Source organism: Lineus longissimus, chromosome 3 (assembly GCF_910592395.1).
Source record: "Lineus longissimus chromosome 3, tnLinLong1.2, whole genome shotgun sequence".
Lineage (NCBI taxonomy): Eukaryota > Metazoa > Nemertea > Pilidiophora > Heteronemertea > Lineidae > Lineus > Lineus longissimus.
The window spans coordinates 22870299-22885635 of NC_088310.1; the positions used below are offsets into that span (position 1 = coordinate 22870299).

Here is a 15337-nt window from a genome sequence, read left to right on the forward strand (position 1 = left end):
CTCTCACTTCAAACAATGATTGCACAGTCGAAGTGACAGTTTTAATTATCCAGTCATCAGGAATGTGTTGCAGCAAGTCTGCTTGCAGTACATGACACTGGTTGCTCGAAGTACAAGAGTCTTGACATCTTTTACCGAGTTGGCTTTAAAATCAGGCAAGCTGGCCCCCATGCTGGATTGAAGTCGTATCATTAAGTGATTTTGATTATATCGCTGGTTTATTAATAGCCCAGTTCATACATGTACATTGTATATACTTGTACAACTAATTGGCTGTGCAATACAATATGTTGTACTTTGCTCCTTACCACTTTTAAGGCAATAGTTGTGAAAAGGCTGTATCAAAATGTTGCCACGCATTTACGCTAAGAGTTAACATGATACCAACTTGATATCAATAAGTCGATTATGCCTGTGATGCCAATTAGACAAATGTTAAGGAAATGATTACTGCTGATACTGATACGGTATCAGCCACTATCATTCAATTCTTCCATAAAGAACTACTTTCCTACACCGGTTCCGATTCCAATCAACGCCTTCAATTTTTCCATTGCTGATGGAGGCAGATGCTGAGGAGTATGAAGGTGGGATTGACGTCAACTACATCTTAGACACATTTGGATCTTTGGAAGTGGAGATGAGTGAAAGATTTCCTGTACAGGCCTTCTCATCATGCAAGACAAAACTTATGGATTTCTAGCATGGCAGTGACAGGAATGCTGCAGTAATCAGTTGTGCTGATGATAGTACAATCATGTTGTCCCTGGCACAAATGACATCCTCCGCTTTGTGTAAGCAGCGCACAACCTATGCAGCTCTGGTGCTGCATTAGCTGTGTGCAGCTTACACACTGGTTGTGTGCATATTGCCATGAACATTGCACACAACATGCACACAACATATGACAGTCCTACTGTGGGTATTAAGGTGCATGTAAGTTGTGCGCAGCTCATATGAAGGTTGCGTATAATGTGAGCGGAACATTACTGCAACCTGTGGCCATGTTTACATTGTGCATGACTTGCATGAATTAAAGATGTTGATTTTGAATTGGACTGTATGTCTGAGCGTTAAGTCATAGCAAAAAGCCGACCTTCACCCTCATCCATTCTTTCAATCAAGAAACCCTTCCATCATAGCAGCAACTGACATGATGCCAAACTCTTGTGAAGCTAAATGGATTGAACTTGTTCCATCAGGCTTTGTGGTGAAAAAAACTTGAAAGATGTTATTGTAGGCTGGTGCCAGTGTCTACACCCTGACCTTCCTTTTTGCCAGATATTCAAGTTGGAGGCACTCGGCACAGTTCTGTTCATCTTTGAAGAAAGCTTTCCCATTCTTTCAACAGTTGTATCTGGGGTCAGCCCAGCTGTCAAGGTTGATGCTTCGAAACCTCAAGCATTGATTCTAAGTGAAGGAATGGCATGCAGTACGTCTTGCGCTGAATGCCCGAGATGCTGTTTAGCTTGAGAGATTGTTAGCTTTTTAGAACAAAAGGAATCTGGAGCTTAAGTGGTGCTTTCCCTTCATCCGTCAAGTCTATCCACGAGAGAGTTTTTTAAGTTGATTGGTATACTATCTGTATTCTGTGAAGAGGAGCAAATCAGGTGGTAGGCCATCAAATTCTTAAAGATGTTTGTTACTTTGGGATGAACTGATGATCTTGCTTGTTTTATACAATCATAGGAATCATGCTTCAAACTTTTCCAGCTTATCAACATGCAAGTCAATGTGACCCCCTTGGCTTTGACATTTGCTATGCCCTTTGTATGCTCTTCCGAACAGTGAATGAGTATTGGGAGTCACAATTACACTCACTGGAACTTGGAAGTTATGAATGAAATATCATGAGCTAGTGGCTTACCGAATCTGTGCAGTCAGCCATGTAACTTTTCAGGGCTCATGAGGAAGAATGCTATTATTCAGCTAGGTGTTACATTTGTTGCCAGTAGACAACACTCAACCTGGTATAAACTGGTCATGAATTGGCAGCGGGCATTGACTCCATTTATCTGAGTGATTCCCTTTATGGCTGCAATCCATTAGCTTGCCACCAAGGCCAGGCATGTATAGATAAATATAACACGATGGCTCAGGATTAAAGCTTTGGGTGCTAATGAAGTGCATTTGGCCAATGTTGGCTTATAGAGAAAGGCTATGACAAAGTCAATTTTAAACTTTACCCAAGGAAAATGTTGCTACTATGACATTTTCATTCCACATAAGCCGAAGCATGCTTCTGTTCCAGGAGATAGAGGGCTCCTGTGAAATTGCTTGATCTTATCCTTGATAAAAACAGCATCTTTGAGAGGCTGTTACATTTTCTTATACTTTCTTTGTTAACCACACAAAGTGCAAATAAGCATCTTGTTGAAAGGCTTGCGCCTAGCCTTGAAAAGAACACCAACAAAAAAAACATCGCTCTCCGTTAACTGAATGAAAGATACGCTGGGAAATCAATTACAGGTTTATCTGATCGCTTTCTAAAAATCTATTACTGGCAGAAAGAATAATGAGCGGAGTAAAAGAAATGAAGGTATGATCAGAGACTGATCACTAGCAGTTCAATCACGGCTGTGTTGCCAAGGCACAAGCTGGTATTGATGAATCAGGCTGAAGCGAGGACGCTGGTGTGTTAGCAGGATTGTATTCTAATATAAATTTTTTTGTGTTGCTACTCGGTTGTACTCTGATCAGTTATGGGGCCTTTTTGCATCTTTGACTTCATGACAAATTGATTTCACCTAAAGAGTACAGATTCAGTTTTGTGTAATCAGTATGACTAATGTGGAAGATGATAATCAACTGCTTAGGTCTTCTTATCTTTGCTGACCTGATGGATGGCTCCCAGCAAAGACTCCTAGTTTCTAGATGAAAAGATGACAGTGGTAACCCCTTTACCAGTTGTTAGATACAATGAGAGATGGTTTCGGTTCTATCTATACAAAAATCACCTAATGAAATAAGTGTAAAAAGGAAACTGCACCACCAGAGAGACCTTGCCAATTATTACAATGGTTAAATGATCATTGGACGTTTCCCTGAACAATTCCTCATGAAAGCAACCCATGAGATTTGCTTGTACCAGTTGCTACCATGTAGATACAATGAGAGACAGCAGCCGCCTGCGAAATACAAAAGTCACCTAATGGAACGAGAGTGAGAAAGAAACCATTCAACCAGAGACCATGCCATCACAAATGACCATTGGAAGCAACTGTCGGTTCCAATTGCTTGACAAGAAGCCTTATAACACTTGGTTCATTACTTTCCTTTATTCTGGTGAAATCAGGCAGAAGAATGACCATAGCTGGTGATCTTACAAAGCAGGCAACCAGTGAATGTGTATGATCACTGCGTATTTGATTGGCGGGGTTAGATTGGTAGTGGATTTCGGCAATGAACAAAGGATGGGGGAGCATCCAAGGAATTTTTGTGTTTTTTACCAAAATGACTGACCATCTTTGACTGGCGTGTACATGTACATTCGCTAATGGATTTTAGTTGGGCGAGAAGCTGCTGCAAGATAAAGAAGAAAATGAGGAAGATTTATGCCTTCAAACAAAAAATAGGTTGCGATTTCAGTGAGACAGAATGGCTCATCCACGTCCCATTCTGTTCCAACGTGTGTACTTTAAAAAACCTTATGACACTTTCAGCTTCAAAAATCTCCCTATTAGCATCTTGAGTGTCTCGTAACTTATCGTCATTAATTGTTATTGCATCACAGTAAAACATCCCTATCTGGTCATTAGAACTCTGGGGAAGGGTGGTTGGAACTGGATGCTTCTAAATCGTCTCCTGATGACAGCTTGCTTTGAATTAATTCGAATAACACGTATTTGGGCTTGGTGTTAGTATACTGAAATGTTTCTCGCAGATTGTCAGGCAGTTAGATTGCAATATGTACTTTCTGGTTACTGTAAGTGGTGTCTTATTTATATGACAATCAGCAGCCACGATTCTCCGCTGCTTAAGCGTGTTTAAGCCTCTTCTTGTTATGGTCCTGATGGCTGGTCATAAAGCATTGTTAATTGCTCGCTCTTCCCGTTATGGTGACCACTTCGCCTGAATGAGCTATCTCGTCAGGGGTGAATCATCGCTAATTCCTTCTAGCGGGAAACCAAAACCTTTACTTTTCATTATGTGGTTTATCTCCATCCTCATTGCCCATTCTTCCAGAAATGGCATTGTCAAAAACTGTAATATTGGGTGAAGAAATTCCCATTCTACGTGCCGTCGTTCAAATGGGACATTCCATGACTGACAAACTGCAGCAATTCTGAGCGACTATTTCAATTCAGGGAACATATTGTGGTGATACATCACATTCCTGCTGGAAATTGAGGTGTAGACATAACCATAACGCACAGCCCCTTCAGAGGGCAATTCAGGAAGCGCATAGAATCCAAATTGCCATTTGGAGAACTTTATACCCCTTTTGGGATGTTGTTAGTAATTGATCAGTTTACACCTAGGGGACTGCTAACTGTCTTTTATTGCTGGCAAGAATGTACGTGTAATCATCACTAATTTGCCACTTGGTGTGTACAAGAAAAATGAGTGATCATGACTAGGTGGACATGCCATCATTTGAAGGAGTTGCTGAGTGCCACAGGGGGGATATTCATCATGCTTGGTTACAGAATGGGCTGCAAAGATGTTTGGCTGACTGTGGCCCGTCAGGGAAACCTGGGAGGTGTAATTGTTGGCTAAAGCCTCGTAGTTGGGCAGCATACCTCATACCTCATAAAGGATTATTGTAAAATATATGTTGTGTCGGTCCATAGCCAGTTGAATACTCTCGATATTAAAAGAACCTTGTCTAAAAGCAGCCTGCACCAATTCTTGCTGATTCCCTGAAAACTGAAAAAAATTTTGCAAAAATGCCAATTTTTACATGATTACAGAACCAAAATCATGAAGAAAATCTTAACTTTATCTTAATTTTCCTAGCTTACGCTCTACAAAGGAAATGAAAGATGTTTTGGTGGATTCCAGCATTTCTTAGATCTTTGAAGATTCCCCTTGATCAATGCCAAATGAATTTTCTTGATTCTTGAGTGTTTCGCCTTAACAACTTATTCACATCATGACTACTGTTGACAGATTTGTCAATAGTCCTGCTGCTTTGCTCGATCAGTGCAAATAGTAGAAATTCACGAGTGCTCTTACAAGTGCAATCTTGCTGTAGTGTTTTTGTAACTTCATCAATATTGCTATAATTTTAGGCGGTGTTGTGATTTTTTAAATTTTGTAATATGATATCTTGAGGGCTTTAAGAATCCTCTTCTAGTGAGAGAATGCATTATTTGCCCGTTAAGTGCCATAATAATTGTCATGCCGAAGAAATAAATATTGTGTTTTTTTGCCTCAAGGGTACTTTGAATCAATATGGAGATGAAAAAACCTCAATTTGTTTATTTTTGGATACAGATTCTGACAGAACCACATCATAACATTTACTGTACAAGATTCATACCCTAAAACTGAAACATGAAATGATGTACATCATACAAATCTCACACCTGAGAATGATTCTAAATGATTTGGGAGTGACTTTATCATCAGCATTCTCCAGGAATGTGAAGCATTACATGCCTTTTACATACTTTACTATCGACCTCATCTGAATGTCTTTGATTACGTAAACGGTGTTAGATTTGTTGCTGATCATCACCATGTGTTGGGTTAGTCAGGGTGGATGCTTTAGGGTTAATTCCAAGTTAATGATGGACATCATGTATTTCATCAACCAACCATTTACTATTGAGGCTGTGACTAAAACTAAGACTAAATTGCAACATCAAAATAAATTGCAACATTTCCTCTGGTTGAAGTGTGCAGGTGTGGGGTCAAAAGGTGTAAAGGCAAGATAGCATGTTGCTGTAGAAATAAAGCTTTTTCGCATCAGCTTGATATTGGTTATTTGCGGTTTAGCTACTTATGTAAAAGGAACTGTGGGTTCTTCTTATTTTTCCGTGTCATGCATGTTATGAAGAAATTAATAAAGACTGCATGAATTGACGACGAACTGCAGTTTGCGGAAAAATATGTTATTTCATTAGTAGATCTATTCCTTCCTGTCATCGACTGACAGTTATAGCATACTCGATCTGATTAATGGACATCTTGTTGAGCAATTCCACCAAAAACCCATCAGACAATACTCGAAATTACATCAACCTGTCTAGCGAAGCTATAACAATTCATAATCCGAACCATGCCCAGTACAAACATTGAAACCCTCATGTATTCCTTATAAATCAAATCACATCTGGCTTACAGAAGAAAAAAAACACAGAATATTGAGAATTACCACTTCTATTGGTCTTTCATCAAATCTTTCAGAACTGTCAACACACCTTTGTTTTTAAAACTCCCCTTTCCATCTTTTAAAAATTCCCATCAATTGGTTACGGCAACAGGGATTTCTTTGTCTTATCCCGCTCATCAGTTACATTAAGAAATTGAATTGCTTGGCTACAGCCAGCACCAGCGCCACACAATATAGCGTATTCAGACATCGTTTTTTTTCACTCTACGGTAGTTTGTATTCTTGTGCATGCCCAATGACACACCACCAATTAATAAGACATGAGATGCCAAATGAAACATTATCGTCGAATACTCCCATGTGTTCTGATCGGCGTACCTGCTTATACGTTTTTCTCTCGGTCTGGCCAAGACGGCGCTAAAGATTTGATGGCTTGTTTTTCTCGTGGGGCTCATTCAGGGCATGTCGGTTATTTTGGCTCATCATCCCCGTTGAGTGTCAGTTAGCTGACACCATGTTTGACATTTCATATTAGTATTTTCCGCCTGTCTCATGAAATGATAGAAGTTTGAGCATCTGACATGGTTGACAGCTATTTGAACATTTCCAAAGTAAATGTAGATGTCATAGATATTTAGCATGGTTTTGTTGCACCTCCTCCTGCACCTGCACCAGGGTCAGTTGGCATAAAAAGACTCCATCTTTCATTGCTTTATTCATATTCAAATGCTGCATTGCCTCTCCTAAGGAAAAAAAACAATTTGCTGCCAATCCTTGTTTTTCTCACGCCAGAGCTTTCAGCGTTTATATTTGTTCACGCCGTCAACTTCATTGACAGTCAGTCTGCATGGTCAGTCACAGCAGAAAGACACAGTTTACCTGGCCCCTTGTCTCGGTCCATGTCTCATCGTTTAGCAGTCTTTTGTTTGATTTGCGCCAAGACACTTGTGAATGCTATTCATCACGAAATGAGTGTCACATCAGCCCTGACCCACCTGGACCTCAGCGACCTTTATTTCCACAAGGACACTGTGCAAAGACAAATAGGATGATATCACTCTTGCCTTAGATGAAAAAATGGTTCAGTTATTGGAACCTGATAATTAATATCTCAACCTAGGTTGAAAAAATACCCTAATATCACTTTTTGGCTCAGGTAATTACCAGTTTTTCCTCTTCCTCCATTCATTTCCTCATTCTTGAAACCTTGTGAAGTGTGTTGTTATGACTAATGGTCGGTCCTCGGCCACACCGAAAGAAACCGACACCATCATTAGTAGGATAAATAAAATTCTGTTGGCAGTCTCTCGCCCTATCACTTAACACTACATTTAACATTTATAGCCTTGATTCAATACTATCAATCAAGATAACACTACCAAACTTATAAAATATGCAGCAAGTTAGCGTCTCAATCAGCCTTCGTGTCCAGCAGGTAGACCTCGTGGCAATATTTATGTTTTCCTGCAGACGATATCCAGCAGGATTGCCACCAAATGAATCGAGACAACAATATATAATTTCAAATGGCGGTCACTCAGCGATAGGCGCCAATATCAATAAACAATGCCATGTCTTATCCTCGACTTTTTCATGCACGATTTGTAATTTCTCCTCAGATTGGTTGTTCGTCATTGAATGGGGTGATTACTAGGAGAATTGATGTGAAGATTGCGACTATGCTGCCTTTTCCAGCACATCAATGCATGCTTCCCCTTGCTTCCAACTGAAGGGTGCTGTCACCAAGTGAAAATGATCTGATCACCTTGAAGCCTGCTGAAAGTCAAGTCTGTAAAACTGAGAGGCAAGGAAGAATCCTCACACTACATATATTTTGAATAGGCCAGAACCCTTTCCATGTTTTCTTTAGCTTCTATCAAGTCTTTCGAATGATTGGAGACCTCAGTGATACAATTACAACTGGTATCATTGCAAACATAAGGTTGCATGTGACAATGCACAGCTTCAATTTTGATCGAACTTGATTTGATGTGGAGCTTTCGGTTCAGTCTTTGAGGATATTTACAATCATAAAAGCAGGAATATTGGAAAGGAAAACTTGGAGCATTTTGGATGCCTTGGTCATCCTTGACCATTTCACCCTCACTCTCCCGCCTGATCACAGAGATTTAATTTCTGCATTCAATTAGAAGAAGTCCTCATCAGTAATCCCTGGTTATTGGTGTTTAGCAATGGCTGGCCAGTTAGGATCTGAGATGTGTCCCATTGGCGGTGATGAATGTTCACCAATCTTGCCTAATGACCCCTTTTGCAGTGGAGTTAGTTGACAGAGCGATTACATGAGAATGAGCTGGGTTGGGGGAGCCTGTGAATGGGCTGTGGCCTCATACATAACCACTAGACTCAAGTTTCTTGAACTCAGATCTCATTCTACAAGGTGCTTGCGGAGAGTGATTTGGCAAATTTCACATAAAAGCACAACACAACTTGTAGGTAACTAGGCAACTTTATTCCAACACAACTTCCCACAGAAGTACACCATCAACTAGTTATTTACACTACACAGGGGCAAGCAAGTGAGATCATTTATACATTCATTTAATTACTTAATTCCTAGGCTGATGTAAAATATCGAATAAAAGTGGTGCACCAACACCAAACAGACACATGAGCTCGCAGATTTATGGCGTAAATTTGGTAACATCCAATTTCATTTGGCTGCTAATGGTGTATGTAATCTCAATGAGTGAGTCTCACTTCCGTTTCTTCTTTCAACTGATCCTTTCCTGGCCTGCTTTAATCCCTCAATATAGATCAGCACCCTTTGGCATTTTTTTTGCGATACCTACCATATCTTCAAGGCTGTTAATCATCACAGCCAGTCATCTCGATGGCTTGTATCATTATAACATGGAAAACCACTACCTTGTCCTGATCAGTATGCTGGGAGAGTCCCACCCTTAATGGCCACCGAGGAAATACGCCAAGATCGCTGGAGACAAAATCATCCAATATGAGTTGCTGCCTCATCAATGTTTCAATCGTGATTAAACGTGGATCGTAAATTTGCATTCAGTGCTCCGCTAGAAACCTATTCCATGTTTGCAGATTACTGATGATTTAAATTGCATTCACCGCACAAAGTGGTCTTAAATTTAAATGGTCCAGAGCATTGGGAGTTTATTTTCGTTACCTTTGGTATTGAGTTTTGAAATGACTGTTAGGTTAGGAGAATTGTCAAAGATGCAGGCTTGAATTGAAGTTGTTTTCACGGAAAAAAACAACCTGTCTCATGCCCAACTTTTTATGATTGAACCTCATTCATCATCTAACTGAGAATATTTTTTTATTGGGATTAAACAGCATTTGGGATATCCTGAATTCCGTATGGGCTGTTTTATTGTGATGTTAGGATAAATATTTGAAACTTTCACTCTTAGGATTCTCAGCTGATATCTCACATCTAAGTACATGTATCAAAGATGTGCTGTTGAGATTAGTAAACGATTTTATTCAATGTTGACGACTCGACCACTCTTATACTCATACCAAGTGAAAACACATTGCCGTGTCAATTTCTTCTTGTGTTTGTCAAGTGTAAGAATCCATTATAGGAAGTCCTTACCCTGAAGAAGTGGTTTGCCCAGATAGGTCGCATTATGAAAAGGAAATAACTCTTGTGAGCTGTGTATAGTACTTGGTGTCCATCATCAGCTCTTTTTGCAGTAGGAGCTCACTTCGATGGATTCATCCTACATGAACTCTTCTGAATATCTTATTGAAATGGATGGTTGGCCAATATCCTTATGGTGTTTGACCTTCAGATTTCTTAACAGACATTCATGACCAATGATGCCATTGAGACTATTGCCAATAGGAAGAAGAAACCAATCACTGTTCCATAAAGATGGCTACCCCTTCAGATTCCTTTGCAACCATGGATGCAACATGAAGAAGAAAAAACAAGTCATTGGTATGCATTCCATTGCCTGCAGTCATGCTTCGGTTTATGAAGCAGCTTTCCCTTTGTCCTTGTGTTGTTGATATTCCACATTAACATGCAGCTAGATGACAGGTTGCAATTTGATGGACTAGTCCGCAATGTTCAAGAAAATGTACTTTTCCTTAATCAATCATAATTAATCATCTCCGAGGTCAGCTAAAGACATGTATTACCGTATTACCGTAATGTCTTGAAATTCCACGAAGCAGTGGTTTGTACTTAACTGAGGATAATGTTTACGAGGTTTGATTCACAAGATAAATGTTGGAATGGCTTTTGCCCCTCACCACGATGGATCTCAAAGTCACCCAAGGGAGTGACATTCCAGCTAGTCTGTCAGCTATCTCATTGTAGTGATAACAGCATGTCAGGTCATGTAGATTACTGCAATGAGGCCTTGATTACACCTGAGCAGTTGGAACCAGTCTTTTTTCATTCAGACCGTAATCCTTATACTATCAGATAAACTCTCATAAATATCAGCAAACCAGCCAGGAAACCTCCAGAATCTAATCAAAAAGAAACAGAGAGAAAAAACAAGGAATAACTGATACAGTGACAAGATGAAACAAGTTGATTAAGAGTATGTCATGTTGACGAGAAGCATTACGCTACAATAGCTTGCCAAGTGAGTCTAACAATAGCACTCACCACGCTTCCTGTTCCTAGACGATCGGCAGGAAATGAGACTCTGCACCACGTGGAAGCAGGGAGTCCGTCGTCGGCGGACTCAGAGCTCGATATCAAAGTTTACAATCAGCTGATCCTACAAAATCAACATCCGTACTACGTTGCCGAGAATAGGATGTCGGACAATAATATTGTTGTGTGGTCATTGCCCCAAGATGTGGTCTGAAGTTGGGTAGGTGAAGCTGATTTCAGCTAGAGCTTGCGGAAGTGGGGCTGGAGTGACCTTTAGCATCGACTAGTATATCATTGTGTATATATATAAAAAAGACAGTGATACATGATTTTGACACTAGCTAACTATTGAGGTTTGGTTAATGAAGTGACGGGAAAAGAGCCTTACATCACTTGGATTACATAAAGGGATTGTTGTTGTCCCATATAAGAGGTGATTTTGTGGTCAGATCAGAGCCTCAGAATGCATTTTATATTGGCAATGGTCAGCACTGTGGTGACCGAGGGGCTGACAGCTACCCAGCTCTTGGACATGTGTCCATACTGGGCTCTTCACTGAAAGTCTTTTCCTATTGAACGATTCTTTCCAACATGAACTATAACTTGTGAATGGGTTTTCATGGTAAACCTGTTTTAGTATCACTGCCTGACCTGTTAGTGAATTCATGTGCATTTACCTTTAGAAATCACTGATATTTAAGAAAGCATCAGTCCCGTTGCAACATCTGTTAAACTTTGAATCATCAAGGATTTGATTTCAATGATTAAAAGCTCAGCAGTTCAGTAAGCATGTAAGCTTTTGGATTGTTTACAACTCAGCAATGTTTAATTGCTATCTTCATTGACGAGTAACTTTATCTTGACTCAACTTAACTTGTTTGACTTTGAGGATTGGAATGGTCTACTCAGGAATTAAATGAAATAGAATGAAAGTAAAAGAAGCAGGAAACAACTCTGGAATGCTGATATTCAACAGAAGCATGACCATTACCGTGATTTAAACATAAAGATAAGTTTTTGCCAATTTCTTCAGCCCATCTTGCTTGGGTTCTTGCAAGAAAAGTACCTCACAGCTCATCTTATCCTCGTATCCTCAATCCTAATTACAGTAAATCTCGCCTCAAAAAAACTGGTATTAATTGAACACATAAATCAGCAGCATTCAGTCAACCAATTTATAAGGATTACTTTCCCAGCCCTGGTTGCAGGTCGTTCCTGGGTGTACATTTGTCACTTATAGGTAACCTTCACATGGTTGGTAGAAAAAGATGTTTTTGATGACTTTTGCCAAACGTCTCCATAAATTTCCATTCATCCTGTTGATTCACCACATAAATCACTGGACAAAAATCCAGACAAAGTCAACTGAAGAAGATAATTCAGCAAGAGGACCCGGTTTTCCTCTATGATTTGCACTGTCTGGAGAAAGATTGGCTAAACCTATTATATGGTAAGCTCTGAATGAAATTTGGCTTGAATCTATTTTCTAAAGTCCTGCTGATGCATCTCCTTTTCTTCCTATAACATCAGCGCCACCAATCCAACATGCTTAACACTATCCACTCTGATTAGTAATAGTCTCATTACAATATCACTGATTGAAAAAATTGTCTAATGATACTTCAGAATGGCTGTTTATTTGCTGTCCCCTCAACTAAGAGTGATATGAATATGATACTACTCATCACCGACTATTCTATCATATCTAATTCCTCCTAATTGGATACCATTGGGTTTTATGGATATCTGCCAAACTCTGATAATGTGTAAATGTTTATGAAGAGAAAAAAAACGTGTTGTTGTTAAATGGACATTAACTATAGCTATCACGGATTGATGAAGATATTTTCATGTTGTATCTTAACTGATCCTCATCATCGCAAACCATTCCACATGTGTTGTGACAAGAATAAAATGTTTCTAATTGAAATCTCAGATTGGGTTCTTCGGTTGAAAAATCTGTCAGGTTTTTACACGCTTTCGATTAGTTTCCTATTGACTTTTACTATGAGTCAGGATTTTTCTCGGCGTTTCTTGGCGATATGTTATGAAAAGATGAATTTGACAGTTAATCATGTGCAAACATGCCACTGGTTGATTCTCAAATTATGATTCAAGTGGTGTCATTGATGAACGGGCGGAGATTAAATGTTGCATTTATCATCTTCAAGCAGTTAACCCTTTATAGACTTGGGAAAGTTCGCAAATAGATCATTCATCATAATGCAAATGGTAGAAGTACCATATGAAATAGGCAGATGCTCACAGAGAGCTTTCTATTCAGCAGTTTCATTCATCTTAGAGTTCAGTGAAACATCAATCGTCTTTGAACATGTGGTGAATAGGGCAGCAATCCTCAAGATGACATTTTATTCATGAAGAACCAACACAAGCTAGAAATCACCTATACCATTCTTGCAGCAATTTTTGCCTCCGCTATGTTGGTGTGCTCGCTTGCTTATAACTCAGGTGAATCTACACTACCATAGAAGAAATTAAAAAAGAATGCCTGGTTGTTGATGGGTGTTGGTGGTACAATTATGCTTTATGAGCAAACCTCCGAGGGTGGTTGAATGTACTCTTGGTCTGTGATCCAGGATTTGTCAATTTATTACAGCTACAATGCACTATTCTGTGTCTACCACAACATTGGCTCATCCAATACTTCACCTATAAAATAGTACTGCACAACTAGACATTTTGATGCTATTTCCAGTGGCTGAGCCATTGATTCCAATGCGGCTGAAAGCATCTGGAGAATTTCCCCACAAGTTATTCCAATCAGAGCTCATCAAGTGTTGCTGATGAAATGAATCTGGAAAGATATCCACAGCAGACGCACAATCCAATGTTGATTCAAGTTCATCAAAAAAAAGTGCAATGTCCGAGAATCTGAGAGATCTGGTTTCGCCTCAACCTGTGAAATTTCCGGTGAATTCCTGTGTTCTGCTAGAGAAAATGTATAGGTATTTCATGCCAATACTAATTGAAATCAAGGAGGATCTAGTTTGTCCGTCTGATCAGATTTGCATTAGTATGATTGTGTTTTGTATCATGGACAAATTAGTTAGGTTGCTGACTCAACTCTTCTGTCTTTGGACTCGTGTCAAATTGGACGAAACTGGCTGTACATTTCAGGCAGAATATTGGCAGTGTAACACATGGGTTTCTGATTTCTTGCTTGGAAATGCTATCTGTTGAATGAACTCCTGAGGAACTGGACTGAGTAATTGCATTAGGTTGGGCAACTCAACTCAGTGGTTGTTTCCAAGGCTGTTTGTTTGGAAAAGGTTACTTTCCTGAGTGTGTTTGTTTCCCCAGCTTATTTTATCAGCTATGAAAAAGACAACAGTATTTTCTGCAATATGATGGAGTGAGGAAGGCATCATTATTGTTTTGTTTGCGAAAAAGATTCGAGATGAAAAAGGTCCAAATAAATTAAAAAGGACAACTGATAGTTCTCCACTTATTGACATGGCTTCTGTTTCAGAACATATTTCATCTTACTCTTCCTGTTTGAGAACCTTGCATCATCATTTTCCTATATTTTACATCTTTGTCCCACTTTATACTAAGTTCACTTCCCTTTTATCATTTTAGGTGAAGGTAATGCTAAGGATATGTCAAGATCCAAACCGTGCCACAGACCAGGGGCCTTCCTTCATCGGGGTAGACCCACGCAAGAAACAGGTCACGCTACACGACCCGTCAATATACAATGGCTACACAGCGCCATCTCAGCGAAAGGCGGGGACATCAGCGCCGAAGATGTTTGCCTTCGATGCCGTGTTTTCAGAAGATGACTCATTGGTAAGTGACATATCTAAGAATACTATTTAAACAAAAAAAAATAGAAAAAAAGATTCAAAGCAATATGGATCCTCGTCAAGGTCATTGTAAAATTCTCCTGAATGTGCCAATTTCTGCCGCTTTCCGTCACTGTACTGAAAAGGTCTAGCATGCCAAATTAAAAGAAAATGTTGGTTGGGGTGAGGTTTACCTTTGCCTCTAGAATTGTGTTTCATTGGGTTGTTTACATAAATAAATGAGTATTCGGGAGAGTTGCCCATCCGAACATTCCCTTGGTAATTCTGGTGCTAATACTCACGACTCCGGTGAGGGAGATCTACATCAAGATCGGGGTAATTGCCGGCAATCATCTGCATTGGGATTAATCATTGGCAAAGCCTTCAACATGTTGGCTTCTTTTAATCAAAGCCACTACCACTGTGTGAAAGAAATCGCTAAAAACATGCAAAGTAAGCCAGCTAGTTGCTGAGATCGCATGAGGCATGCACTCCAATAATGTTTGTTGATATTACTGGGTACTGTGCTGCATGTTTATCATGAGATGTTGTCCAGAAATTTATGTTGGGCATACTGCTATAGCAACTCTTGAATGTCTGATATGAGGCAGTACTGTTCCATGATGCAATGCCATGAGACATCCT

At 39.6% G+C, this 15337-nt stretch overlaps 1 protein-coding gene across 1 annotated transcript in view; it reads left to right on the top strand.

Annotated features, from left to right (window-relative positions):
• LOC135484857 (kinesin-like protein KIF26A) overlaps nt 1-15337 on the top strand; it is a 299588-nt gene that overhangs the window by 260087 nt on the left and 24164 nt on the right. The window contains exon 11 of the mRNA XM_064766551.1: nt 14487-14696. Within this exon, the coding sequence (XP_064622621.1) occupies nt 14487-14696 (210 nt within the window). The remainder of the gene's footprint in view (nt 1-14486; nt 14697-15337) is intronic.